Source organism: Alosa sapidissima, chromosome 10 (assembly GCF_018492685.1).
Source record: "Alosa sapidissima isolate fAloSap1 chromosome 10, fAloSap1.pri, whole genome shotgun sequence".
In the NCBI taxonomy this organism is placed as follows: Eukaryota; Metazoa; Chordata; class Actinopteri; order Clupeiformes; family Clupeidae; genus Alosa; species Alosa sapidissima.
The window spans coordinates 8,499,593-8,526,473 of NC_055966.1; the positions used below are offsets into that span (position 1 = coordinate 8,499,593).

The 26,881-nt window shown below is 41.2% G+C and overlaps 2 protein-coding genes and 2 long non-coding RNA genes across 5 annotated transcripts in view; 2 read left to right on the forward strand and 2 right to left on the reverse strand.

The window, feature by feature from the left end:
• Positions 1-8,002: 8,002 nt before the first annotated feature.
• LOC121721233 lies at positions 8,003-25,542 on the forward strand. The gene is made up of 3 exons (XR_006034767.1): positions 8,003-8,077; positions 16,049-16,051; positions 25,518-25,542. It is a non-coding gene; the product is annotated as an uncharacterized LOC121721233 (long non-coding RNA).
• On the forward strand, positions 10,415-13,647 carry LOC121721228 (1-phosphatidylinositol phosphodiesterase-like). Of its 2 annotated transcripts, none has more exons than XM_042107978.1 (4): positions 10,415-10,690; positions 11,884-11,937; positions 12,110-12,990; positions 13,022-13,647. In XM_042107978.1, the coding sequence occupies exons 1-4, from the start codon at positions 10,605-10,607 to the stop codon at positions 13,063-13,065; spliced, it is 1,065 nt and encodes a 354-aa protein (XP_041963912.1). In that variant the 5' UTR covers positions 10,415-10,604; the 3' UTR covers positions 13,066-13,647. The 2 variants fall into 2 exon arrangements, with proteins under 2 accessions (XP_041963912.1, XP_041963913.1); XM_042107979.1 differs by having other exon boundaries at positions 12,110-12,987; positions 13,019-13,647.
• The window catches only part of LOC121721234, a 28,583-nt gene continuing 23,992 nt past the window's right edge, over positions 22,291-26,881 (reverse strand). The window contains exon 2 of the long non-coding RNA XR_006034768.1: positions 22,291-23,063. This is a non-coding gene — a long non-coding RNA (uncharacterized LOC121721234). The remainder of the gene's footprint in view (positions 23,064-26,881) is intronic.
• rpz4 (rapunzel 4) lies at positions 22,408-26,661 on the reverse strand. The gene is made up of 3 exons (XM_042107977.1): positions 26,528-26,661; positions 24,710-24,789; positions 22,408-24,533 (listed from the first exon to the last, which is right to left on the reverse strand). Exon 3 carries the CDS (start codon positions 24,500-24,502, stop codon positions 23,327-23,329), a length of 1,176 nt encoding a protein of 391 aa, XP_041963911.1. The 5' UTR covers positions 24,503-24,533; positions 24,710-24,789; positions 26,528-26,661; the 3' UTR covers positions 22,408-23,326.

The window sequence follows — 26,881 nt, forward strand, 5'->3', positions numbered from 1 at the left end:
TGTCACATGGCCTTAAAATATCGCGGGAGTCTTAGCCTGCAGACAGATCTTGCAGTTGCCTTCCACGAGCTGCACGAGCTGAAACACGCCCTCGTGACGTCAGTTCAAAGACGTGATAGGGCCATTTTGACGGGAGTCTCATGCTGCTTCCTTATGTTGGAATATGCGAAAATAAACAGAAATCGAAGGGATACCTTCTTATATGTGATTTCTGCAACAATGGTAGGCTAGCCTACTGAAAACGTTTGGATATTCTGTTATTTTCTGCTGTTGGTTAAATAGATAGACACACATATAGGGAAAACACTTGATATTGAATTTATGTGCTACAATGCAGGCCTGTTAACTGTATGACAACAGTGGTTTATTTAAACTACATCATAAGAATTTATTTCGTCAGTCATCATGCTCATTTTAATGAGTAGGAATGAAAGTTCTGCTGTGTTTATTGCAAACAAAATTCCGCGATATCTCCCGCGATGTCTCCCGCGAGTCATGTCAGGCAGACTGTAGCCTGTCTGTCCGGGATGAGCTGCCCTCTGTTGTAGCTCCTCCCGGCTAGCCTCTGAAGATCACGTTTACGTAGAAAGCCAGACCAAGTCAGACTCAGCCGAAGTCGAACACGCCTATTGGCTCTCTGTAACGAGATGCGAGCCCACCAATATCGGTGCGCCTCTATTTAAATCCAGGATCACTCGTTACGAGGTGCCAGACGTCAAAGGCCCGGCCCCTTTTTGCCTCCCTGACAATCGTTGTTGCTGCAGGTATGATTGAGCTCCCCGTGTTTCTTTTAGGATAAATCTGTTTAGATTGCTGCTTACACCTAGCGCTTCCTCTTTATAGAATCCCTTACAGACAGCATTTACATCTGTGCCAGATCCGTTTTTGAATCAGCAGATTCGCGCAGCAGTCGCACTCACTATGCAGATCTGCACCAACTTTGCGCCAGACTTGTCTGTAGCTTCTGACTGTGACAGTCCATCCAGCGGGTGCGGCGCCTATCCGGGGCAGCTTCGCAGACCAGACGCGCCACAACTGAATTGAGTCCGCCCGGCGGGTGTGGGCCAGATCCGCAGGAGCTGTGCAGACCTGACGCGCCACAACTAAAGGCTCTGGCATGGTCCTGCGTCACATTTGCGCGTGTCCAAGACGTGCGTCATTTTTGCCGTGGACGTGAAGCATACTCCAATTTCTGCTGTCCTGAATGCGCGTGAAATTGTTAAGGTTAGCGCCTGCGCACTACGGATTAACTGTGATACTCTGCCCCACCAACTGGGGGCGGTACATCGAGCCTGAAAGTAGGACACAACCACCAAAGAAGCCTGAAACGCCTGAAGAAAAGAAGAACTTGGGATGTGCGAGCACTGAACGAAGGAAGAGCTGATGAAGGAAAAAGCACCACGAGTACGTTTGCCTGTCTGCTGGGAAGTTTGATAAGCTGGCCCATCGCATCGCTCCATTTATCATCCACCAGAACACACACAGCACACCTGTTGGTATAGCTGAGAGACTAGCCTACTTGCTTATTAGGCTACTTAGCCTGTAGCTAAGTGACTCGGTGCTGCGAGGGCAGCAATATTGGTGCGATACAAAGTAAAGACATTTTTCTGAACACATGCAGCAGTGTCATGGTAAGAAAGAGTCGTGCGTACAGATGTCCTCAATTAAATTTGTATTGAGTCTTCACACCTGCCTCATACCAAAAAGTATGAACCAAAAACCTGTAAATATGACGTGTCAATAAAAGTTTTGAAGTAACTATTTGTGTTCATAATGTATAATGTCTCACTGTGATAATGGGTGTATTTAGAGAGAGAGGTAGCCTAGGTTATTCCTTCAATTATTATTATGATAACGCTTTATCCGGTGTTGACAGGCGAGTTTCGAGATTGAGTTCAGCATTGTTCAGGAGTAGGCTAGGTGATAATGATTGCATCTGGGAGAGGTAGGCTACATTCCCTTTATTATTATAATCACTATTGATAACACATTATATACGGAACAGGCGAGAATGCATCTCGATCAGCAAGTGTTACTGGGTTTCGCCTGAGCGTTGTAGATAGATACCTTTATATGGCTCTGGGTTTCGCGATTTGATTTCAGCATACGCTCATTTTTAAAAGATGCATTTAATCCGAAGTCATGTCAGCTCTCTTACTATAAATAAACTATTCGGTTTTTAGTGCTGTGTAGCACATTTCTTCAGTCTATGATTAGTTTTATTTTATTGTTTGCCATCTCATTCAGTGCTATATGATCCAGGGCTCATGACCAAATCAAGCCAATATAATAGCCAGTAGCCACAATGAGCCCGTGCAGCCACCCTGTTTCGACAATCAAAGGTAACGCACAGAACGGCCAGCAGACAGATAATTACGTCCCCAACTCATCTAAAATGTGGTGTCTTGAAATACTTTGGGTTCTACACCATAGATGGTAAAGTGACCGTTAAATATAATGTTAAAGAATGTATCTGTGGATTGTGGCTTTACATCAGTCGAAGTTGACTCCATGTCGTGGTGTCTCACGTAACTCAAAGCCAGGCAAGCTGAGGACAGGCGCTCTGTTCCATCGTCGTTATGGTAACCAAACAAGTCTTCTTCTGTCTAGGTTTGTTTCTACGTTTAAGTGTTGTTCTTCTATGTGGTCCACCTACTGGAGGGGAGTGTTTACAGCAGTTCCGTTTCACACATGCGCAGTCTACGCGCTCACCAGTGCCGCGTGCGCGGGACGCAGACGCGGGACCGTACCATAGGCTTTAGTCTAGGTTCTTTTAAACATGCATCCACAACTATGTGAACATGAGCTTTGGGCTAAATTGGTGAACTTTTGGTGAACCAAAATCGCTTAATATCGTGTCCATTGTGTGTTGCAGTATCTTCACGAAGTTTAACGTTTGCAGCCATCTTGAATTTAGTCAAGATGGATTCCAGTTTCTTCCAGTAGCAGCAACTGGAATCCATGCATTTCCACTGAATTATTTTTGGAATCTGATCCCTTATCATAGCTGTTCATTCTTACTCGTTGCTCGACTTATCGTGACTAAATTCAAGATGGCTGCAAACGTTAAACTTCGTGAAGATACTGTCTGTATAAATCGTCTTGTAAGTAAACTACCAGTGCTTTTTCAAAGTTCTCAATGTCTCGTTTTAAATGTCAGGGCCCTAGGAAGTCTACCAATGAAGTGTGGAGATACATTGAGCCTCGTAAATGGGTGTAAAACAGTGATTTATTTGCATGGCTAGCCCGATGCCGAAGCACCACTACTGAAAAAGTTGTTGGTAGCATCGGCTAACTAGCGCCAGATTTTGGAGTGCAGGGGACAAGTCGAGATGGGCTATGAGACATACGTTCACACTCGGTATCATGTTTCAATACACTTTAGGTCAATATCACACCGGAATTCTCCTTTAACGTTAGTCCATTGGGCTAGTTTTTGCCCTGGTCCTCTGACATCCATCCGTGAACGGCGCTGCTATTCACCGTCTGCTCGAAAATATTTCTCAGGACAGCTACTAGCCTCTGCGAGAGATCTGCCGCTGCCGCGACCAAGGAACTGCTGCTGACCTGCGAGCTGCCATGATAGCAGCCTGCCCTGCAGTCTGGATTGAGTAGCCTAGCTAACGTCGAAGAACTCACGAAACAACAAACTGTCGCTGTCAAAGTCCACCGACCTGCTGATCTGCAGGATCTCCCAACTGTTCTGTGCTTTCAGTGCTCCCCAGACTGCCAGTAATCTTCCTCCGACACAGCTGAGCGCCGTCGTCACCATCGGGACATCAGCCGGTTAGATGCAACGGACTATGTTAACATGACATTTTCTTTCAGTGCGTTTAGCGGAGTTTGTTTATCAACATGAGCCTTATATTTCACATATTGGTTTGTGTTATGTTGTAGGCCTAGGCCTAGCTTAGGCTAGCGGACACAGTGTTCTCTTTTACCTTTTTAAAATAAACTATTTTGAAAATTACAAATTGTGTGGGTCTTAATTCTCTGATAGCTTAAATATGAATCACAGACCAGGGCCAGATGAGCCCCAGATGTAGAATATGAGTCTGGGCCAGATCCGCACCAAATGCCATGGCAATATTAACTGTACTGGGCCAGTTCTGGCCCAGATCTGTCTCTGATCCGTAATTCCAACCTGTTCCGGTATTGGCCCGTTGGAAGAAATGACCCCGGGGCAGGTCCGTTTAGAGGATCTGCGCCAAATGCTAATGAAGATCTGGCCCAAATATATTTTGCTGTCTGGCTTGTGTTGGACTTCCACCTGCCAAGCGTGCATCATAGATACGGTGGTACGTTATCCATTTCACATTCTAGGGAAACTTAGAAACTTAGAACCTTGAATTTCCCCTGGGGATCAATAAAGTATCTCTATCTATCTATATAACTTTCAGTAGGCTAGGCCTATGTCATTTTAGCTTTGTAAACAGATGTTTTGGGGTTTTAGGAATCCACGCCAGTCACGCTGGTATCCGTGAAGTAAGACCTCGCTTGAACGGTATGTTGCCTTCACTGGAACTGATTTTATTTGTCTCTGAAGTTATGGAGTTTTAATCAAGTATTTTATGTGTAGCAGGGATGGCCAGTTAGCACAAGGGCACGGCAACCATCACGCTGGTCCTACTAACACCTGAACATACTGCTGCTTTGCCGACCGCTGTTTCACCAACATCCCACACAAACATCTGCGGCTAGCGTGATTCGCTTGCCAGCTGGATTGGACTGTGTTTTGTGTTGTGTCCTTCGTCTTTGTGTGTGCAGCTTCTGAATGAATGAATCAATGAATATGTTGTGATTGTGAGAATGCATTGAGTGTCTGAGTATCTTGATTGACGCAACTGAGCAGGGCTGCCAACTTTTCAAAAAACCTTGGAGTGAGATTTGGTGGGGCCAACCCAAATTTTGCTGCGGAAATTATTGTTTGGCTCGTTCAGCATTATACCATACAGTAAAAAGGTTCTCAGGTGTAGGGACCAGGGTCCCAGAGTTAAATTAACATTGGTATCAAAGGGATCTAGCCTAATGCTAGGACCATGGGCGATGGAGGCATTCTGGAAGTGGGTGGGACATTTCAGTGGGGGGTATGGGGGTCCTCCCCCAGAAATTTTTTTTTGGACTAGATGCAATTTCCTGAATTCTGGTACATTTTACCAGGTTATTTAGATACTTCTATATAACAAAATAAAGCCAGCCTACGAAATCAATAAAAAGTAAATCATGCATAATTTAAAAATAACTCAATATATAGGCTACTTGGCTACGCAATAAGGTTTCCATTACAGCACTGCGGACGTTCAATGAACGCATGAAAGCGGATAAAGTAAATTAAATATCAAACTAAAGCGAAAATGTCATGCTTTTGAAGGCCTACCATTGTGCAGTCTAGCTGTGGTTAGTGACGTGATGCTGTTAATGGGGAGTTTTACATAAACCTATAGGTTATTATTTATTTGGCGTACAAAAAGCACTGGTATTTCGCACGGCAATAGTGGGGGGGGGTCCAAACTAACAATTTTAAAAAGTGGGTAGGTGTTTTGTAAGAATTTAAGAAATGTTTGTATATTTTAACTTTTAAATGCATCAATCTGGTGCACTTTTAAAAATAAATTCAGAGGTCAGACTTGCTTATTTTTATGGAAATATTTGTGCTGTAGCCTAAGCTATTTTGCACTTCAGAATTATAACCATGCATACACAGGTGGAATAGTTATGGTGATATTGCAATAAGTTCACAACCACAAAAACATATGGTCCATTTCACAGTTCAGAAATGTTCAGCACTCCATGAAATTATGCAGAAGTGGTCACCTGTGTTTTTCAGCTAGTTCATTTAAGATAATATATTGGTCATTGTAATGGCCATAGCCTACAGGCTATTCCTTTTTCAGGATGTACCCATATCTGCATGATGTGAATGTTTGCATATGGCTTATGTCAGGCTTTATATCAATATTTGTGTCTCCTTATTTGATTTTCTTTATATTTTTGCATTAATGTCACTAGAAAGCATGGCAATATAAATATATTCATTTACCTGTGTAAGTGGGATTGGCTGGAACCTGACAATATAAGAACCATGATAGTGGGATAATCTACTGAGCAATTTACAAAAATGTATGTAGGCCTACTGACAAATAGTTTACATTAGAATACATTATAAAAAACAGAGGCATGCTTTATATCCTCTTATTCGGTACGGTTTGCTGTTTATTGTGATATTAGGTTTGCCACATGTTGTGTGAAGGGTTAGTGAGATATTACAACCGAGAGTAATGGGTGTGCACTGTGTGCAAAATGCAAATATGATTAGCCTAAATTGCACGTCGGTTCAATGATAATTTTCTCGCGAACCATTTATCACAGCAACTTGGCGCTAATATCATTGGAAAGCTTAGATTCCGCTCGTTCACATGATGTGTGATATCATGTATAGGTTTAGTTTAGTTGAACCTCATCTGCCAGGTATTTGACCTACCACGTTGACACTTCAGCGTGAAAAATACTCAAAGCATAGGCCTACCTGAAGCCGGGGGAATGCGCCTGGGATGGCTTTTGAAGTAGCATCGCAAATGAGAGAAAATTTAGAAAATTCCACAGGGTGCTCTCGAACCCTCTCACCGTCTCTGAAAGCATAACCGTGGCTCAACAGGTAGATCTATAGGCTAAACTCATTTTTCAGGCATCTGACCGACCGGGTTGACACTTCAGCGTGAGAAATCGTGGGTGTGGCGTGTGAGTGTGTGAAACTAATCAAATGCGTGTGTCTCACGGCCAATGCGTGAGAGTTGGCAGCTATGAATTAGCTATGTACCAAACATGACATTTTACCGTGACTCAAAGAGCTGTAGACAGCGTTGTAAGGCTGCGTGTACACAACCGCTTGGAGCTCCAGTGGAATTTTAATTTCACGACGAGAATTCTCGGTCTAACCGTTCATGTGCCGTTGAAACGGTGTAAATAGGCGACCCATCAGGCCAGCACTATAACCAAAGATCCTTGATTACTAGCTCCGCTTGAACCCTCTCTGCTATAACTCCGAGCGTGGTAAACAAAATCGGATATTTCAGGCAGTTAATGCTCCCGTTAACAAACAAACCAGATTTTGTTCAAATCTACACACCTATGGCTACTGAAAAATGTCAGGTTTATTTAGCAAATGTTATTTTGAAGTGTTAAAAAACATCGTTGTTATAGAATTTCTGAACAAAAGTGGTGATAATTGGGGGTGTTACGATAGCATGTTGCTTGTGATATGAAAAATACACTTAAAACACATGTTGATGAGATAGTAATTTGACATTATGGTAATTTGATGTCTTTCTGTTTATTTTTATAGTTTTACGAGAAAAAAGAATGAGCAACAATGTAATGAGTGAAAGAACTGGACAGGCATGTTTTATGGATCAGTAAAAATCATTGAAGAAAACGTTGTGGAGCTTTATTTATTCTTATTATTTATGCAACTTAGTAGTAGCATGACATGCAAACAAAATAGCTTCCACTGACCGATGAAAAAAAGCAATGCAAAGTAGCTGCAAACAGCCTGAACAGGCTTTATCTTACAGCCTTGTTCCATGAATGGTTTATTACTCCCTATTTGACTAGAAGTGTACAGTGGACATCTGATAAAAGTAACCGTTTGTGGGAGGCCAAATAAAACGCTTTCAAGTTGAATGCCATTTAATCTACAACCGGAAAAATATGTACAAAATATGACCACTGATCAGTCCTGCACATTCTCTCCCTACTCTTTTGTGCATGTAAATGAGTGTGTGCAAGTGTGCGTTTGCTTTTGTTTATACTGTATGTGTGCTTCTGTATTAGTGTGTTTTTGCTTGTGAGTGTGTGTGTGTGGGGTAATGGTACAGTAATGTGTGTGTGTGTGTGTGTGTGTGCTTGTGTGTGTGCGTGTGGGTGTGTTTGTGCATGCTTGCATGTACGTGATTGTGTTTATGTGTGTGCGCGTGTATGTGCGTTCCTGTGTGTGTGCATGTACGTGAGTGCGTACGTATGCCTACATGTCTACTCTGTGTGCGTGTGTCTGTGTGTGTGTGTGTGTGTGTGTGTGTGCGTTTATGTGGGTCATTCCACGTCAGTTCAACCAGGGCCCACGCACTTAGGTCTCAAAAAATTCTGAAAAAATTACCAGGTGTGTACCTATGTTACCCAGGAGATTACTCTTATGTAAGATATGTTATGTTCTTGCGCTGTGGGCTTGTGAACTTTGACAAAAAAAAGAGCCCGAACAAAATCGACACCCCCCTCCCCCTGTAAAACTGGCTGTATCTTGGAAAGTATTGATCTTACATAAGAGTAACTTTACAGTGTGTCTCCTGGGTAACATAGGTACACCTGGTAATTTTTTCAGAATTTTTTGAGACCTAAGTGCGTGCAGGGCTTAAATTTCACTGCGGGATTGCGGGTATTGCGCATAATTTGTTCAAGTCCCGCAACTCTAGCCATCATAATGCGAGAAATTCCCGCATACACTTTTACAGCCTGTCTGATGACGTTAATATAGCCTAATCATTAAGTGGCGTGAATGCGGTGCTATTGACCGGACTGATCAACTACCGAGTTGAATTGAACATAGCTTCATGCAGACGCACACACACACACGGAGAGAGAGAGAGAGAGAGAGAGAGAGAGAGAGAACCACTTTGCGCTTACGCAAATAGGCTACGCTACCATGGCAAACTTTTACATCTGGAAAGAGCTCCTTGGTAACTATCCTGCTAGCTCAGGTCACGTCAACACTTGATCCCAGAAAGATTGTCTTCGACATGTTAGTTTTTTGAACATTTATTGTATCTAATGACATAGAAAACATAATGATTTGCATACACATACCGCACTATGCACAACTTTTATTCACTAGCGACTATAGCCTAAAACCGGTCAGGTTGAAGGGGGGCTAATTACTCCATAGAATTACTCTCACGTATTTTCTTAAAGTGACAGGCACTCAATTACACCTACTCATCAGCAATGTGCACTCAATTGGACCTACACACCACATTAAAGATATGCCTAAGTGTTATAGGTTAAACGTCAATATGAGGCATTCAAATTACTAAATATGTTTAGCTACTAGTAATTACTAGTAAAATGCTATACTTTAAAAAATGCATTATTAAATAAATACACTCTATATGAATTCAAAAATATATGATAGAAACATATCACATAAGCTATCATTTTCAGTGTGTGTTTGTGTGTGTGGAGAGAGTCAAGCAGAATCTAGGATGTCCACTGTTGTGAATGATCCCACTACAGTATATATTACTGATGACGTCAGGGTGGTGGGGGCCCCAAAATCAAACACTTTTTAAAAAAAAGTATTGAAGTATTGAAATTGCAATTCTTGACTTGGTATCAGAATCGACCCCCCCTCCCCCCCAAATTGTGTAAATCCCCCCTACATGAATAACCTAAGGGGGGAATTCCCCCCCATTTTGAAAAATGAATTTTAAGCCCTGGCGTGGGCCCTGGTTGAATTGATGTGGAATGACCCATGTGTGTATGTGTGTGTGTGTTTATGTGTGTGTGTTTGCATGCGTGCATGCACACACATATACACACACTAGACATATGGCATATACACGCACATACGCACATGCACACACACAGGTACACACACACAAGCACATGCACGCACACACACACATAAACACAAACATGTACACGTACGCATGCACAAACACACACACACACAGTTATGCACACGCATGCACACACACACACATACACACACAGACACACATAAAGACGCACACATAAAGACACACCCACCCACATACACGCACAGCAGACATATGGCATATGCACGCACATGCACACATGCACACATGCGCATACACAGACTCACACGCACGCACACACACCCGTGCATGCACACATGCACTGACACGCACACACACAGACATATGCACACACACACACACGCACACACATAAAAACACACACAAGCAGACATAAGCACACACACACACACACCATTACCCCTACACACACACACTCACAAGCGAACACACACGCACACACAGACATATGAAACACACACACACATGCAGGCAAGCAGACACACACACACACACACACCCCATTACCCCCCCACACACACACTCACAAGCGAACACACACACACAAACATATAAAACACACACACACACACACAAGCAGGCAAGCAGACACACGTACACACACACACACACACACCATTACCCCCCACACACACTCACAAGCAAAAACTCACACACAGGGAAGCACATCTATACACAAAAGCAAGCAATTGCACACATACACACCCTCATTCACATACACAAAAGTTGCAAGAGAAGGGGATGGAGTAGGAGATGGAGACAAATTGACAAGTGTGATTTATTTTTGCGGAGAGAATGTGCAGGACTGAGCGGCGGTCATATTTTGTACTGCTTTGCGGTACATCTAGTTTTGTTCCTAAGTGTTTTTTTTTTTCACATCACTTTCCCTCTGAGATGGGTGGGCCAGTAACATGAGAGCACCCTACAAGAACAGCCTACATTCAGCTTGATAACAAATCAGCCCAACTGGACACACCTTTTATCAAAAAGTATAAGATGATGGTGTTCACTGTTGGTATCAGCACAGCACTGCAGAACTGCACAGCATTCAAAAGTTGCCTCACCTATGGTACGAAGACCACGTAAGCTTTTCTCTTATATCTTTTGTATGCTAGATTTACACCTAAATTACATTCATATGTAAAAATGCATTACATTTTGTATGGTAAGTACACCCACATTACATTGATTTCTATTACATTACATTAATCTACAGTTTAACTTATTAAAATATAAATTCTAAGCGTAATTACAACAGTATGAATGATCTTTACCTCATTTGTCTTTTTACAAAATGTGTTATAATTTCATTACTTTTCTGTATAATGACGTAAAGTAAATCATTACAGTTCAAATTTAAGTAACTACAGGTATATGGACAGGACTGCTGAAACATCCTTTCCTGCTGATGTAAATTAAAATTTGACATTTAAAAAAAGATATTTCTGGTTCTGGGCAAAGTTTGCATGTTACATTTTTATCAGCAGTCAGACATGGCCTGATGAAAGGACTGTATTTATATTGTATACATGTTATATGTTTAGCCTGGCTAGCGCCATCACTTTTCAATGAGACGTGGTCTGGGAACCAAACGTTCATTTAATCGTATTTGAAAAAAATGCCCAGATCCATTTATTGGGTGCCACGGATGTCTATCAAATGCGTCTGTGCATAGCTCATCATCGTCTTGCTTTCCCCCCTGTTCTGTGATTGGTTCCCTATCTTAGGCGAAAATTTGCTCCATGGTCTCCAGGCTGCCTTAGCAGCGTGAATCAAATCGCGCGCAAGGCAGCATGGGAACACCCAGGCTATTATATGTTTATATTTCTTATATATATGTGGTACATTTGGGTATTTGTATGAAAGCAACCAAAGTAATGAGTGGTAAAGTAACTTTTCAAAAGAAGTAAAGAGTAATCTCATTAGGGGTCCAAAATGTACAGTAAAGCTGCAGGGACCCTATTATTTTTGTGCCTATTATTGTGGATCCAAGCAGAGAAGCATTGTCTCATTTTGCAAAAATCACACATTAAATGTATGTCGTATTTTCTATAGTCTCAACCATTCAGCTGCCACAGACTTTGCCATAGCTCACTTGGTAAATCCACTTGAATCTCACACAGAAGACTTGGGGTTCAAGGCTTGCATTGGTAATTCTTTGTGTTTTGCATTTGCTTGGACCCTGATAATGGCATCTAGCATCTTTTCAGTTTAATAACTATCTATCCCAACACTGTTCATAAGCCATTTATCACAGATTTCTTTGTGAATTTAGCCCAGACATGAAAAGCAGCTTCCTCCAGACAGCCCTTTTTGCTTTACTGCTCGTGTAAGTATGACAAATAAGTGCAAAGCATACCGTATGCATTTATACATTCTAGCAAATACGTTTATGGGTTTATAGGAAATGTCTGTTATTTGTTGACATTATTAACTTGAGAGCACAATGCATATGAATTTATGTCATTATGTCAAAACACCAATTGTTTAATCCTGTACAGAGCATTTCAGGACTTGAGCCGCAGTCAGAAGGACCAATCATTTAATGATGCAGCGGATCTCAACCTTCCAGAACTGTATGACATTGGCTGGATGAAATCAATTGACAACAACAAGTTCATCTCTGACATCACCATCCCTGGCACCCATGACACCATGGCCCTTCATTGGGGCTCTTTTGTAGAATGCCAGGCCTGGTCATTGGAAGATCAGCTCAAGGCAGGCATACGTTATCTGGATCTTAGGGTCAAGATGTGTAAAAAAAAGCTCAAGCTTGTACATGGATGCTTTTTACAGCATATAACGTTACCTGAAGTGCTTAGCATTATCCAGACATTTCTGAAGGACTATGTCAGTGAGGCCATTCTTGTAAGGGTAAAACTAGAAAATGTAACACCGAATCATAAACAGGATGCTAAAAAGCTTATTGAAAGTTTCCTTAGAGATAATCCAGGTGTTGAGACATGGGATGAGTCAAATGTACCAAGTATGGGCGACGTTAGAGGCAAGATTGTTTTCATACAGAAAGGAAAGTTTAACCTAGGTATTCCAATTCATGGTACTGATGCGAGCGGGGATTATAAGGTCAGTACAATAGATAAGAAAAAGGAGAAAATTAGGAACCATTTGAAAGAGGCTGGGGAGATGTGTGGTAAGGGTGAGGTAATTCTGACTTACTCTAGTGGCACGGGCCTTCCTAAATACGCGCTGACTTTAACACCAAAAGTAATAGCTGAAGAAATTAACCCTTGGTTAAATGAATATCTAAAGGACGATAATCTGAAAAACATACCTTGTTTTGGAGTCATTGCTATGGATTTTCCTGGCTTTGATCTCATAAAAAGGGTGATTGGCCTAAATAAACTTAAACCTGTTGTACTTGACTCACGGCGTCGGACTAAACCGTAGTGTTGGCTGCGTCGGCTCCAACCTGAGCCCTAATTTTAAGGACTCATGACTTGACTTGAACTTAGGTACCGATGAAAGGGACTTGGACTCGGACTTGTGTGTTGTTTGCATTTGGAGATAGGTTAAAATCTGGTTATTTTACTAAATCAATTTTTTTCTGACTTACTAATAGACTTACAGTAATGCAAAGACATTGTGAATTCAATTTGGATATTTTCAATGCAATGGTTTTACTCAATGAACTGTATTACAATTCTACCTATAGCACGTAAATCTTGTGTAATCCACAAAACCTTTTTCATTTCGGTAATTGTTTTATTGAACATTTAAGCCATAACATGTCAGACATTCTCTGTTATAGGCAAAATAAGACTGACTTGGGGGCATCAGTTGAATGGAATTAAAAGAAAAAACGCTTTGAAACTTAAAGCACACATGCCTGCATACTTTACTTTGTGCACAACAATAGTCTTGATTATTTGTCATTAAAACCATGAGACAGCATGCAAAACCTAATGTTTAATGGAAGAAGACTTCATGTGATGCCACTGGTGATTAGTCATTGATTGAATCAAGCCGATCATCCCATAAAGAACATGTATGTTGGTTCAATAAATGGGGAACATTCTGACATTCTTTTTTGTCAGTTCATTTTTTTTTTTCTCATCATAATTTCCTTCACCCAGCAAGTGGCAACATTTCACCAGATGACGAATGCCGAACACACTCCATTTGAAAGTCTTAGTCCTCTCCACAAGATGGCAGAGCTGGTGCTTAATCTTGTAAAAGATATGAGAGATAAGAAGTAAAGATGAAGTACCTCTGACATGAGATGTACAGGAACAGGAAAAATGATTGGGTATTGCCAATGCTACAATGCTATGCATTACAAGCACAGATATTATTTTAAAGCGAATGACAGACATATGGGATCCTCTAAAGCACAGTATATACTGTACAGCTCTGAAAAAATGTGACCTCTGCATATTTTTTCTGATGTCATCCTCATGTAAAGGCAACTGAATCAGACAAAGATAGGATTAAGCAAAGCACACAATTATGTCTGTGTTTTTAAAAGGCTTTTATTGGAGATGGGCTTGTCAACTGTTTGTCTCACACATTGTTAGGTGTGCATAAGAGGAGAGCATTCTGTGGTGTATGAATCATCAGGTGACAAACATACAGTAAGTCTCTGACAGCAACACTGGTGTATTTTATGATGATGTTTGATGGGGTTTGAAGTAGGCATAGTGTTTTATTTACTCTGACAATGAGGACAATTCCTATAACACTCCTTAAAGGTGCAGTCAGTGATTGTGTAGGAGATCACGTTTGTTTGTGTTTATGTTTAAATCACATCCTGGTGGGTTGCAAGACCAGCCTCACTCAAGTCCACTACACCTGGCGGCACAACCAGGTGTTGCGGTGCCTTGCAGCGGTACAGGAAAGTCGGAGGACATTCGTCAACGTCTTTCCTCCTCCTTCATTCTGTCGGCTGGCAACAGCATTCGCCTGGGAAGGTGAAAGGTCCAGGTTCAACAATGAAACTATAAACAATTGTAAAGCGATATAAGCTTAATTTAGAATTGTTTAAGAGCGGCATGCTTTCTATAAGTGGATAAACACAGTTTGGACACATCTACTCATTTATGTGTCTTTCTTTTGGTAGAACAAAATTGAAAACTGATTTTTATGCCACTGAATTGTGCCAGTTGAGATCACAAGGCCCCAAGGGTCATAGCTTTTACTGACTAGAAATGGGCTTGACTTGTCAGTTTTTGGTTGACTACAATGAACTCCAATGAATCCACTGCAACATATGCTAATGTAACCTGCGTTGTGTTGAACCTGCGCGATAACCTGCATTGTGTTGAACCTGCGCGATTCAGCCCTGCACACGCCCGGACTCGAACCCGCAAACAGCAGCACCTCGGATCCAGAGGCGAGCGCGCTAACAATTGAGCCAATAGCCCAGGCTACTGGCTCGCATGCCAGCAGCACTCTTGAGGCGTCAGGGAGTGAGTGGGGGGTTTACCAACGTTCCACAAGCACAGCTAAGCTAGCTGGCATCCGTTACACTAACTGATGCCATTTGTTTTTATGTCTCTGGGAATGACATGTTTAGTGGTTTAAACATAAGTATAAGTATATATACTCTTTTGATCCCGTGAGGGAAATTTGGTCTCTACATTTATCCCAATTCGTGAATTAGTGAAACACACTCAGCACACAGTGAGGTGAAGCACACACTAATCCCGGCACAGTGAGCTGCCTGCTACAACAGCGGTGCTCGGGGCAGTGCCTTGATCAAGGGCACTCGGGGTAAGGTGCCTTGATCAAGGGCACTTCAACCGCTTCCTACTGGTCAGGGTTCGAACCGGCAACCCTCCGGTTACAAGTCCAAAGTGCTAACCAGTAGGCCACGGCTGCCCCCGAAGTGACACATTCTTCTCTAACTTTGTAGTCAGGTGCCCTCTGCAGGTCATCTCAAGTTCAATTTTATTGTCACATAGCCAACTTGATAAAGATGGCCCATCAATACTAGTGATGACATTCTTCGACTCATAGCCAGCTCAACTTCACAGAGTAAGAGAAATCAAACTAATGCATAGAAAAATGCAAAATAGTCATTCAAGTAAATTGTCTGTTAGTTATCAAAAAATACAACAAATACACACACACACAACCACCTCTCTTTCACACACACACACACACTCACTCACTCATTCACTCACACACACACACACACACATTTTTTGTGGGTGTGCCCAAAAACTTCAGTCAGAAGGAAGAGGTACAAAGAAATGGAAATGGAAAAAAATCAAGCAAACCACAAACACATGCTTATGCTTACGGTTCTTAGCAGACGCTTTTGTCTGAAGCGACTTACAATGATATCAGTAATCATTACTCTATTACATGAAGCCTTATCAAAAATACAAATATAATAGACTAAATAAACATTTTACAAAATACAGAATAATGGCAATAACCTTAAACATAAACCACAACCCTGCAATCTGTAGGAAGAGTTAGTGTCAACATATTTGTAAATTGTATATGGATAAAAGCATCAGCTAAATGAAAAAATGTAAATGTAGATGTTATAGATATTATAGATGTTATCCAGTCTATGGGAGAGTGCAGGAGAACAAACATAGCTTTTACGTAATAAATTAAGTACCAACGAACGGCTGTTAAACAACTACAAATTAGACGAAAAGTTATAAATGCTTACCATCTGTGAGTTGAAAAGGTATGGTATGTCTCATTGGACACATATAGTGTTTGTCCAGAAATAATATAGCCCAATGTTGACAAAGTATGAAAAGTTTAATTATTTTCTAACATTGCCAATAATGTTGATGAATACTTTAAAGAAACCTTGCGTTTTCCCCCTGTCTTAGGCATTCTTTGAATGCATACTGTAACAAGGAGAATGCTTTAGTGTTTTCATTAGGTTATGTGGCAATCAGGCAAATAGGTTCCTTGCAGAGGAAACTCAATATGTCATACTTACATGCAGTAAACTTGTTATACACAGCATTTTAGGTTCATGATGTGCCTCAGAATTCTAGCAGCCTCCTACTGGGTCATTGGGTTATTTTGTTATAGCACAAATACGTTACTGACAAACCACATTCAACAATTATCTGATAAATGTAATATTCAGCTTTTTTGTTATTGTGAGTCTGTGTAGACCAAATAGCATCATTGTCATAGAAACCATTAGAAACTAGGTAACAGGGTAACATGGAGGTGACAAGCAGCAGCACAATGCATCCCTGCATCTCGAGCATATCGTCCCATTGCCACGTGATGTTTTTCTGCGTTCCTGAGGTCACCTGATGGGCCGGACTCAATGCAGGGTTGTTTGGGCAAATCATATTTATGGAAGAGTAATTTTGGGTCTGATTAAAAGCATTTCTTAAGCTATTCACCACTGCAGTATGTTCAAGCCTTTCCCAAGAGCCCTCAGATAGTAACTAGAGCAGCAGTCATTTATTTTCTGTAGGTCATAGACATTTTCTATGTAACTTTCCATTCAAATGCAAAAGGCAGTGTTACAGGAGATAAAAAAAAACAATTCAGTCTTTTCCATAGTGTTTAATCTTCTAAAAACAATGATACTATTAAGACAATATATTTGACTCTGTAATACTACGGTGTTGCCAGTCTTTATTGCATGGTGTTACATTAATAGCTTAATTCTTAAAACATAGCGAATCCCCTTAATTCAAGGGTCTAAAGGCTCTCCGAACATCTAGGATCAAGGTTTAACGTCTTGTAAAGCGAATCTGTTGTTTAAGAAAATAACAAAAATACCTATTCTAAAAAAATACACGGGCCCAAAATAGATCCCTGAGGAACACCATAGTAGTGTTTAAGTGATCCATAAGAGGTGACAAATACTTAAACAATGTATTTCAGGGGTAGCTAACCAGTTCAGCATTAAGAGCCACAAAAAATATTCCACACCACTCTATAGAGCCGCACAATGAAAAAAATCCCCACTCTGCAACAGCAACCTGGGCCTAATGAGACATTGGGTTACAGTGTAAATAGCTCTTCTCTTTTTCATATAAAGTAGACACTTGGCTGATGTTACAAATTATGATTTTCAGTAGTGTAGCAACAACAATAGGCCTATCTGAGACACTTCAGAAATTCCCCTCACTGAATGACTCATTAGCATGAGCAATCTTCAAGTGTTCCAAGTTCCAACTAATATGATTCACACTTCTGTGAATCTGAGGAAGACCGCAAGGTCGAAACGTGATGTGCCAAATGAGAAAATAATTTTGTAAGAGGATATACCATTAGGATGAACGAATAACCAATCCACAAAGTATGCACAAATCCTCTATTTAGGTTTGCAGTGTCTACATTTACGAACAAACCAAAAATAGTGTAGTTCGTAGTGGGTCTTTGAGGACAAGTCTTTAAGCATAGATAAATCAGATTTTCACTGTTGATAACAAAACTGGACGAGCCTTAACAGGCCATGAAATCCATGCTGACATTGTCATAAAATCATCAAAATTACAAAAAAAAAAAAAAACAACATACAGGTATACCTCTGCCTGCTTTAACTTCCTATGCTCTGCAGTGAACATGACCTCTGATAATATGTGACCTTGACCTTTGACCTCACAACCCTGACCCCACAACCTAATCGGTGCATCTAGCCCTTGTAGTGATTGGTATTCAGGGTTTAATGAAGATCCATCAAGCTACTTGAGAGATACCACCCAAACACTATCACATGGAGGACCCCATGTGAACTTGACTGCTGTCTGCATAAGCTAGAGTATCTAGGCCATGGGTCTATTATTTGGCCCGCCAGATTATACATGTAGTCCGATTTAAAAAAAAAAATCATTTACAAATAGCCTATTTACCAATCAGACCATGTGTGCTTAAACTAATATGATCCGGTCCTTTGATCCTTGATCCTCTGCCAGCGCATGTTGCGCTTTCGTGCCTCTGTCTGGAGCAGATAGGCCACGTTGAAGGTGCTGCTTCGTCTTTTAGTGCCGTCCTTTCAAACAGCGACAGCGTCATTGCAGATCATACACATAGGCTTTGCATCTGTGAAACCGGCTAAGATGAACGCAAACTAGTCTTTCTAATCCTTTTTATAGGCTCTACTTTCACGGTAAAACTTCCTGCTTTAGACTTTTTGATCAAGACATTTTCTCCCAGCTAACTTATATCTGTAGTTCACTCTGCACGCTAATATTTATTGTAGGAAGACAATGAGCATTGTAACATTGTCATGTCAGGAGGTGGGTCAACCAAGTATTTAAGAATAAAAGTAAAATAGATTAGTTTAGATTCAACTTTATTGTCATTGTGCAGAGTACAAGTACAGAGACAACGAAATGCAGTACATGGAGAAAATACAGCATAACAAGAGGAGAGGTGAGGAGAAAAAAGCAACCCCCATACTATGCTCTTATGGGGAGTACAGTGTGGGAACAGGGAAAAACACCTCAGCAACATAAGCACATAGTCAGTACACTTTACAGCATGAAAAATACACGGCTTGCAACAGGGGAGGGGAGTGGGGGGTGGAGGGAGTCCAGCGCAAGCAAGCAGCCATCCGGTCCTGCAGCCATTTTCGGCTTTGGACACAGACCCGCTTGTCAGACTGGGGGTACAAAGTGGCGAAGGCGAGACACAGCAAGTTGCTATGGAGACAATCCTTGATCAGGTCCAAGACAAAGTCTACAATCAGCAGGTGTTGTTCCTCGATAAACCAGGGCAATGCCTCGATAAACCGACTATCCAAAGTAGTAGCCTAATTAGGCCTAAAATAATCTCCGTGTTAAACAGTCTATCATTGCAAAATGATTGTAGCCTAGGCTACATATTTACTATTCACGATATTGAAAGGGGACATAAAACAGAGTTAATCAAGAACATGTAATGATTCAAGTAGACCATCAATGGGCCCATCCATTATTATGTTATTATGACCGCCGCACAGCGAATTTTCAGTCAAGGATTCCCGGGACACTGAAAGACCAGGGTGCAAAAAACTTGGTAGGCATGTAGCCCGACAAGGATAGCATGGAACCATTGTTTTTCGTTTTGATCCATCGTCCCCACCCCACCCCCCACACACACACACCCCCTGCCCCCCGCCCGCCGGAGTGGACCCCCGACAGGAGGGTAGGGCAGACACAGTTTTCTGTGAATATCTCGAGAATTGTAGGGCCTAGGAGGACCACCTTTTTTAGTATGTTGGTCTTAAGGGGCCATATCAACCCATCCCATAACCACTCATTTCATGTATAGCGCCACCTAGTTAAAAATGAAAAAGCAAAAATTAGGTGTTGTAATTCCAATATCTCTGGCTGACATGGTCATAACTGCACGAAATTGAAAGTGTAGGATTATTATGACACCCTCTGAATGCATGTTTCGTGGACTTTCATTCATGGGGGGCCATACAATAAATCAATGTATGTGTAAATTTAGTGACTGTACACAAACAGAGTTTTCTGTGAATATCTTGAGAACCGTAGGGCCTAGGATGACCAATTTTTTGCATATGTTTGCCTCCAGGGGCCATGTTAACCCATTCCGTATGCACACATGTGCATAAACAGATACACACTCACACATATTCACAATAATCATACGTATGACACATACACACGCAGTAGACATACTGTATGTACGCATGCATGCACATGCACACACACAGGTGCACACACACAAGAACACACATGCACACACACACACACACACACACACACACACACACAATTCAAGAATTTCTCAGAATTATGAACGGGCAAGATGGAGGTGGGGTTGTATAAAATGTATTTTACATGTGACATCTATGAACTAATCATGTTTTGGTACTTGTTGTCTAGCAGATACCAGTGAGAATTGAGTGTGCATAATGCAATTCAGTGAGACAGTTAGAATCATATATGCCTTTCTCCTTTTATTTTTAGCCAGCAGCCAGACCAGCAGATACCCTGACTTTGCTGAATTACTGAAGCTAAGAAGGCGTAGTTAGTACTTGGATAAGAGACCTCCTTGGAAGAGTAGGTTCCTGCTGGAAGTGGTGTTGGAGGCTGGTCCATATAACCTTTGTAGTGATTGACTGTGCAAAGTTTGATGAAGATCCTTCAGCCCCCTTGCAAGATATTGCGCAAACACTGTATGACATGTACTGTAGGACCCCATGTGACCTTGAACTTTGACCCTCAGTCTTTGATTACCCAATCAGTCCATCTAGTCTTTGTAGTGATTAACTGCACCAAGGGTGATGAATTTCCTTCATCCCCTTTGGGACAGAACGCTTGGAGACACAGACAGACAAATGACTGAGAAACAGTATACCTTCCGGCCCAAATATCAGTGTACTGTACACTCATTGCATATCAAATCTGTCAGGTGAAAAACAAAAAAATGATGTCTCTTGTACCACTTACTGTATCTAGCCAATAGAACTGACAGGAAAGTGTACGATCTGTGACAGTAATGACCTTTGTTGGCTTTGTTTGTTTGTTTGTTTATCCCTTTATTCTACATGTAAATTGATCATGTCACTTTGTTGTCAAGTTTCTTTGAAGTATTTATACTGTACATTTGTATGTTGTGGTGGGTGAGTGTAAGTTTTGCGACAATGACCCCGAAAGTGTGGAATTTTACCTTCTGCAAAAAGTCATGTTGTTGTTAGTAATTTTTAAAAAAGATCTGAAAACATACCTGTACAGGAAAGCTTTTAGTTAACTCATCTTATCCTGTAGACTACTTTTTCAGATTATTCTACATCTGCTGCTATTGGAGGGCGCAGCCAGCCAGAAGCAGATGGGCTCCCCCTATTAAGTCAGGTTCTGCTCAAGGTTTCTTCCTGGAATATGGGAGTTTTTCCTTGCCACAGTTGCCATATGGCGTGCTTGTGGGGGGTAAGAGGGTTAAGGCTGCCAGTCTTATGACGTCATTTTCTATATTTTTGATATGTTGCTGAGTGGATCATAAACGGCCCCTAGCAATGAAGAAAAGTGATTGATAATGACTGACTGACTATAATAAAGCTTATAATAAAGCTTATTATAGTACCACATCATACTTTTGCTATTTCTTCTCTTTCTTAAGTCATGTCTTTGTCACTGTTTGGGCTCAGGATCTGAGCCCAATATAGCATTGCAAACCAGCAGTTCCGCTGCATAATTATAGGGGACAGTGGGTGTTTTCGCCTACTTCTTGGCCACATGCATATCTTGCTTTACCAGCACAAACTTGCTACAGCTACTCAGGAGTCAAATAGGCACTAAAATGCATATACGCATGTACACGAGACAGAAAACTGATCATTCAACTAAATTAATCATAAATGTATTTGTGCTTGTTATTATTGATATATACTTTATACATTTTCATTTCCTGATAGTAGGTTATCTTGAAGTATGTGGAGATTTACACATGTAATTATATCCTGTCACTGTAACTTTCCTTGTATACCCATACTGTATGTGGGTGTGTGTAAAATATTTGTGCGTATAGATTTTGTAAGACCTTAAAGGCTTTATTAAAAATGATTCATATAACAGAGGGTGTGAAAATATGTAAAATGATGTGTAAAAAACTGCATTTGATTGTGGAACAAACTACAGAAACCTCAGCAATACAACTTGTGGTCAATCAGTGGTGTTGGTGATCTGTTGGACAAAAGAAGAACCACTCAAGACACAAGATAATCACTCATTCATGGCTTTTAGGAACACAAAGATATGTAAACTGACAACTCTTCTAATGAAAGCTTGAGTACAGCATTTTTATTTCACCAGTTTTTCCCATAATATACTGTATCTTTACGTTGTTAAAAAGGTGTTAGGCAGTAATGACAAATATGATTCAAGTTCAATATGATTAGTTACAACATTTATTTAACATTTGTTTATGGCAATCTATTGTGCCTATTCGCACATGCTTTTTCGCCATGTTTAATTTCCAAAAAGCACATGGAAGACCGAACAAATCCATAATTATGTGAGGAATTCCTGTACAAACACGGCATCTGTCACTAGCATACTTCATGTGTTCCAACATGCCCATTCTATGGGGACTGCGGTAAGTGTGTGGCCGGGTGCTTGAGACAAGGGAAAGGTAAAACAACAGTAGGAAGACACATCGGCGCATAAGGTACGAAAGCAGTTTCATCACACTGCAGTGGGCACATAAGGCATGCAGATAAGCCCTACAGTATGTGAGTGTAGGCATATCCATCCATTCTTTCATTCATTCCCCATACTTATTAGTTGATAATTCATACACAGTTATACATATGTGATACGATCTAGGAAAACCCACCACACGGTGCACTCAAAAATCCCTTTTTACTCTCTCTAGTGAAATTTCACCAATTTAAGATTCTGAAACCATCCTAGCAACATTCTGGATATTGTCTCCTAGCAAAATCCAGGATACCATCCTCCCATCTAGGATGGTATTAGAATCATAAGTTGGTAAAATTGCACCATGTGGTGGGTTTTCCTAGATCGCATCACTTATGATTAATAACTTAACGTACACTGGAAAGAAGTTATATTGGCTTCAAATGCAATTTGCAGTCAAAGATTGTGTCAATTTTTTTGGTATAAAGATACAGCAATGTGATGTCAAAAAGTGTATTGCAACTATTGTATTCCTGCTGTAATGGATTTGGTCATATTCAAAAGGTCACTTAGTATGCTTTTACATTGCAAGTCAGAAAGTTAAACGGAATATAGCCATTTTGTCAAAGGTAATTGAGTCTCAGTTCAAAAGAAATTCCAAAACTGCCATTAAGCAGAATGGACACAAACATAGAAGTTCTTCAGCTCCTCCCAATAGTGCAATTCCTCTGAGAAGCTGTAGGAGCAGACCACGTCTTTGCACGTGGTCTTTATGGTTTGCACCACGCAGACGGGCACCTTATCAAACAACAACTCCGCCACCACGGTGATAGTGGGTTTCTTCTGACTGGTGATTAGCAGCTGGATCTGGTCCTTGTTCAGAGGCTCTGGAGAGGCGCTGTAGGAGACCATGACGTTCAGCTTGTCGTCTGCTGAGGGTACCGCAAAACGGCTCCGGCCTGTGAAGCACTGGAAGTCCTTCTTGTTCGTGAACAGGCCGGACGGGGAGCAGAACACACGGACTGACCAGCGCACCCAGTCGTACTTCTTCTTCAGGGTCTCCACGATGGTGTCGGCCAGCTCTTTATTGGATTTGTCGCAGTTGTCTCTGACCACTCTTTTGACATCTATCTCGGCCTGTTTTGGGAAGCTGTTGATGCAGTCCTCGATGACGGTGGTCATTTTATTCTGAACAACCTTCATCTTCTCCCCCCAGTCTCTAAGCAAATCCTCCTCCTCATCATTCCCCTTGAGCGCACTGTATCCCATTAAAGCAATCAGGCCAACACAGAACAGTTTTTTAAGCCTGGCACAGAAGTCCTCCAAGACACGACGGTCCTTCTGCTCGTAGTTCAGTGTGATCTCCAACACAGACTCTCCAGAGAAGTTATCTCCCGTGACAGCGCCGAATAGGGTGATCAGGTTTTTGTCACCTCCAGTCTTGCTGAAGTGCTCCAAGAACAGCTTCTTCTTGACCTCACGGAATTTAGGCTTGGCATTGAGGATGTCCATGTACTTACGGAACTGGTTGGTCAGATTCTCCTCCACAGAGAAATAGGCAGCATCTGCCGCACTCTTCTTGATCTCCTCATTGATGCGCTGGATCTCCTCGGAGGCCACCTCTAGCCTGTCCCGTACCTTCTGGAACTGCTCCTTCATGTACTCTGCCTCTTTGCTCTCAACGTTGTCCAGGGCCAGCCTAATAATGGGTGCTGCTATAGCGAAGACAGGGAACAGGTCTCCTGCAATGCTGGCCACTACCTCTGCCCCTTGCTCAAACACATCCATGACGGTCTCAACCACATTCTTCTTGTCGGCCACAAGGCGCTGCAGCTGATCGGCCATCTTGTAGAATCTGCTCTATAGGGTCGGGGTTCTGCAGAAGAGAAACATGAAAATTGTGCTATGGACATTTCTATTTTTGACTGTGGGAAGTAGTATAATAGTCGAAATAGGGTAATATAACTATATATAAATACAATTATATAGGTTGTCTAAATTATGCTTACAGTCATGTAATTGTTATAATAAATGGGTAATCTGTGTACTTACATATTAGTATCCTGGTATGTTGCCTGCTCTGCGTGGACACGACGTAGTGTGCGTAGACCCAGCTGGGCTGGCTGTGTGAGCTGATAAAAAGGTATCACAGGTGAGCTATGAGGCAACAATGTGAAGAAAATCCCACCAAAGGAAAATCTGCCTTGCTGTAAGGTCTAAGTAATTGGGCAAACAACAGGTAATGGGTAAGAGGTAAACAATGAGCCTGTCTAGTAAGAAATCAAATAATAAATCATGAAAACAACATTTACCTTTTTGTAAGTTGAAGTTTGATTCAAAGACTCACAACTGCTCATTCTTTTAATTAATAAATGTTTTAAATAAGTTTTACTCAATTCCTATGTAAGTGGATGAATAGGCTACCAGCTCAGTGCCAGGTAAAATATTAAAAGTTGCGTCTAAAACACAGTGGCCCTCATGATCTTGTTACATACACACAGCCAACGATATGAGTGCAAAATATTATTATATAAACATTGTATTTATATTCAAACAGGAATCCTTTTAGCACATAAATACTGCCTTCTCAGGGCAACTCTGGGCGTGGAGAATGATTAATTGAGGTAGCTGAACTTGCCGGGCAGGACTACATTTTCCAAAGCACCTCAGACAGTAACCATAGAAACAAGACAATGGAAAATCTTTTGTCAGCCATTCTAAACAAATCTACTCAGTGTTCCCAAGGGTTTTAGTTTAGCTTGCTGAATGAGCATAATATCTTCATTTTTCAGGATTATACAGTTTTTGATCATATACAATTGTTGTATACAGATATGTAATGTAAATGTAAAGCATGCAGTGTGTGTGTGTGTGTGTGTGTGTGTATGTGTTCGTCTACTGTATGTCTGTGAATGTGGGTGTGTGTGTGTGTCTCTGACTGTGAGTGTAGATGCATGTGTACATGCACACACCAACATTTAAAGTTATCACAGGAATATTGTCATCCTGCCTGTATTCCCACTTCAAAACCAAAAAGCGCTGAAAGTCATTAGTAATCTCCACAAAATGGGACTACGGAAGGGAAAAGCTTCAGAAGGAAGAAAATGGTGGAAAGCGATCATGCTTATTTGATTTAACCTAGCATCCACTTGTGCTGAAACAGTTATTATGTCAGCTATCCACTTCAGCACTCCTCCCCTGGGTGACTGGGGAGTGTCTTTTCCGTGGCAGGGGAGTCTCACTCCTCATCAGCAAAGTGGTCGTTTTTCTGCTCTAGATTAGAATATCAAAATATAGCTTCCAATGATGAATCCTGAGTGGCATTAGAGACCAAAGTTTATGACTTCATACCATGTAGGTTAATGACTTACGTAACTAATGTATGAGAACATAAAATGCTTAATGTATTGCAGGAGACATCATCATTATACATAAAGTATTCTGCTACTGGACTTGTACCATTTCTTCAACAAAGCTAGCCTATCTAATCTACAATGCTTATCTAACGTTTGGATGGCACCCCTTTCTTGCGCTGCTCACACGTTCGAACCAAACCTACTTTACCCCGGAAGAGGGCCCAGTTATATTTCACGAAGTTAACATTAGGCTACAAAACTCTTTCCTTGGCTGTTAAGTATTCCAACACAACTTATGTACAGCAGCGTTATTCAATCGATGTCTCAGACGAAATTAAAGTTATTTAGAAAGCGAATATTTTCTAGACAAACTTTTTTATGACGATAACGCCCCTTAATGTGTTAAAAAATAGTCTGTTAAAAGACCGAACGTAGCCATTGCATACATTTACATCTTCTAGTGTCGATTAGGCTATTTTGTCAAAAAAAAAAAAGGTGTCAAACTTTGACTCACCTTTATATCTTTACAGAACGTTGTTTTTCCGTAAGGAGAGAAGTTTGCCCTGCCTGTTTTTCTCTTACGTGGTCATGTGGTCTGCGAAGTGCAGCTCATAGATAAACTGGCACACCCATTCCGGGAGAGAAGTCTACCAGTGAGTGTACTGACATAGTGAAACTTCGGGCTGCCATTTACTGTAAGCTACCATGAAAAGCCACTTCATGTCTTCTCCACTCTAATTAGGCTAGTGCACTAGCAGAGTATTACCCTATTTCCTCAGACATTTAGCCTGTGTGGTAGCCTAGGCTACAAGCTAGTATAGGAATAGCCTGTAATTTATCTGCCAATGTAGCCCTATAAAACCAATGG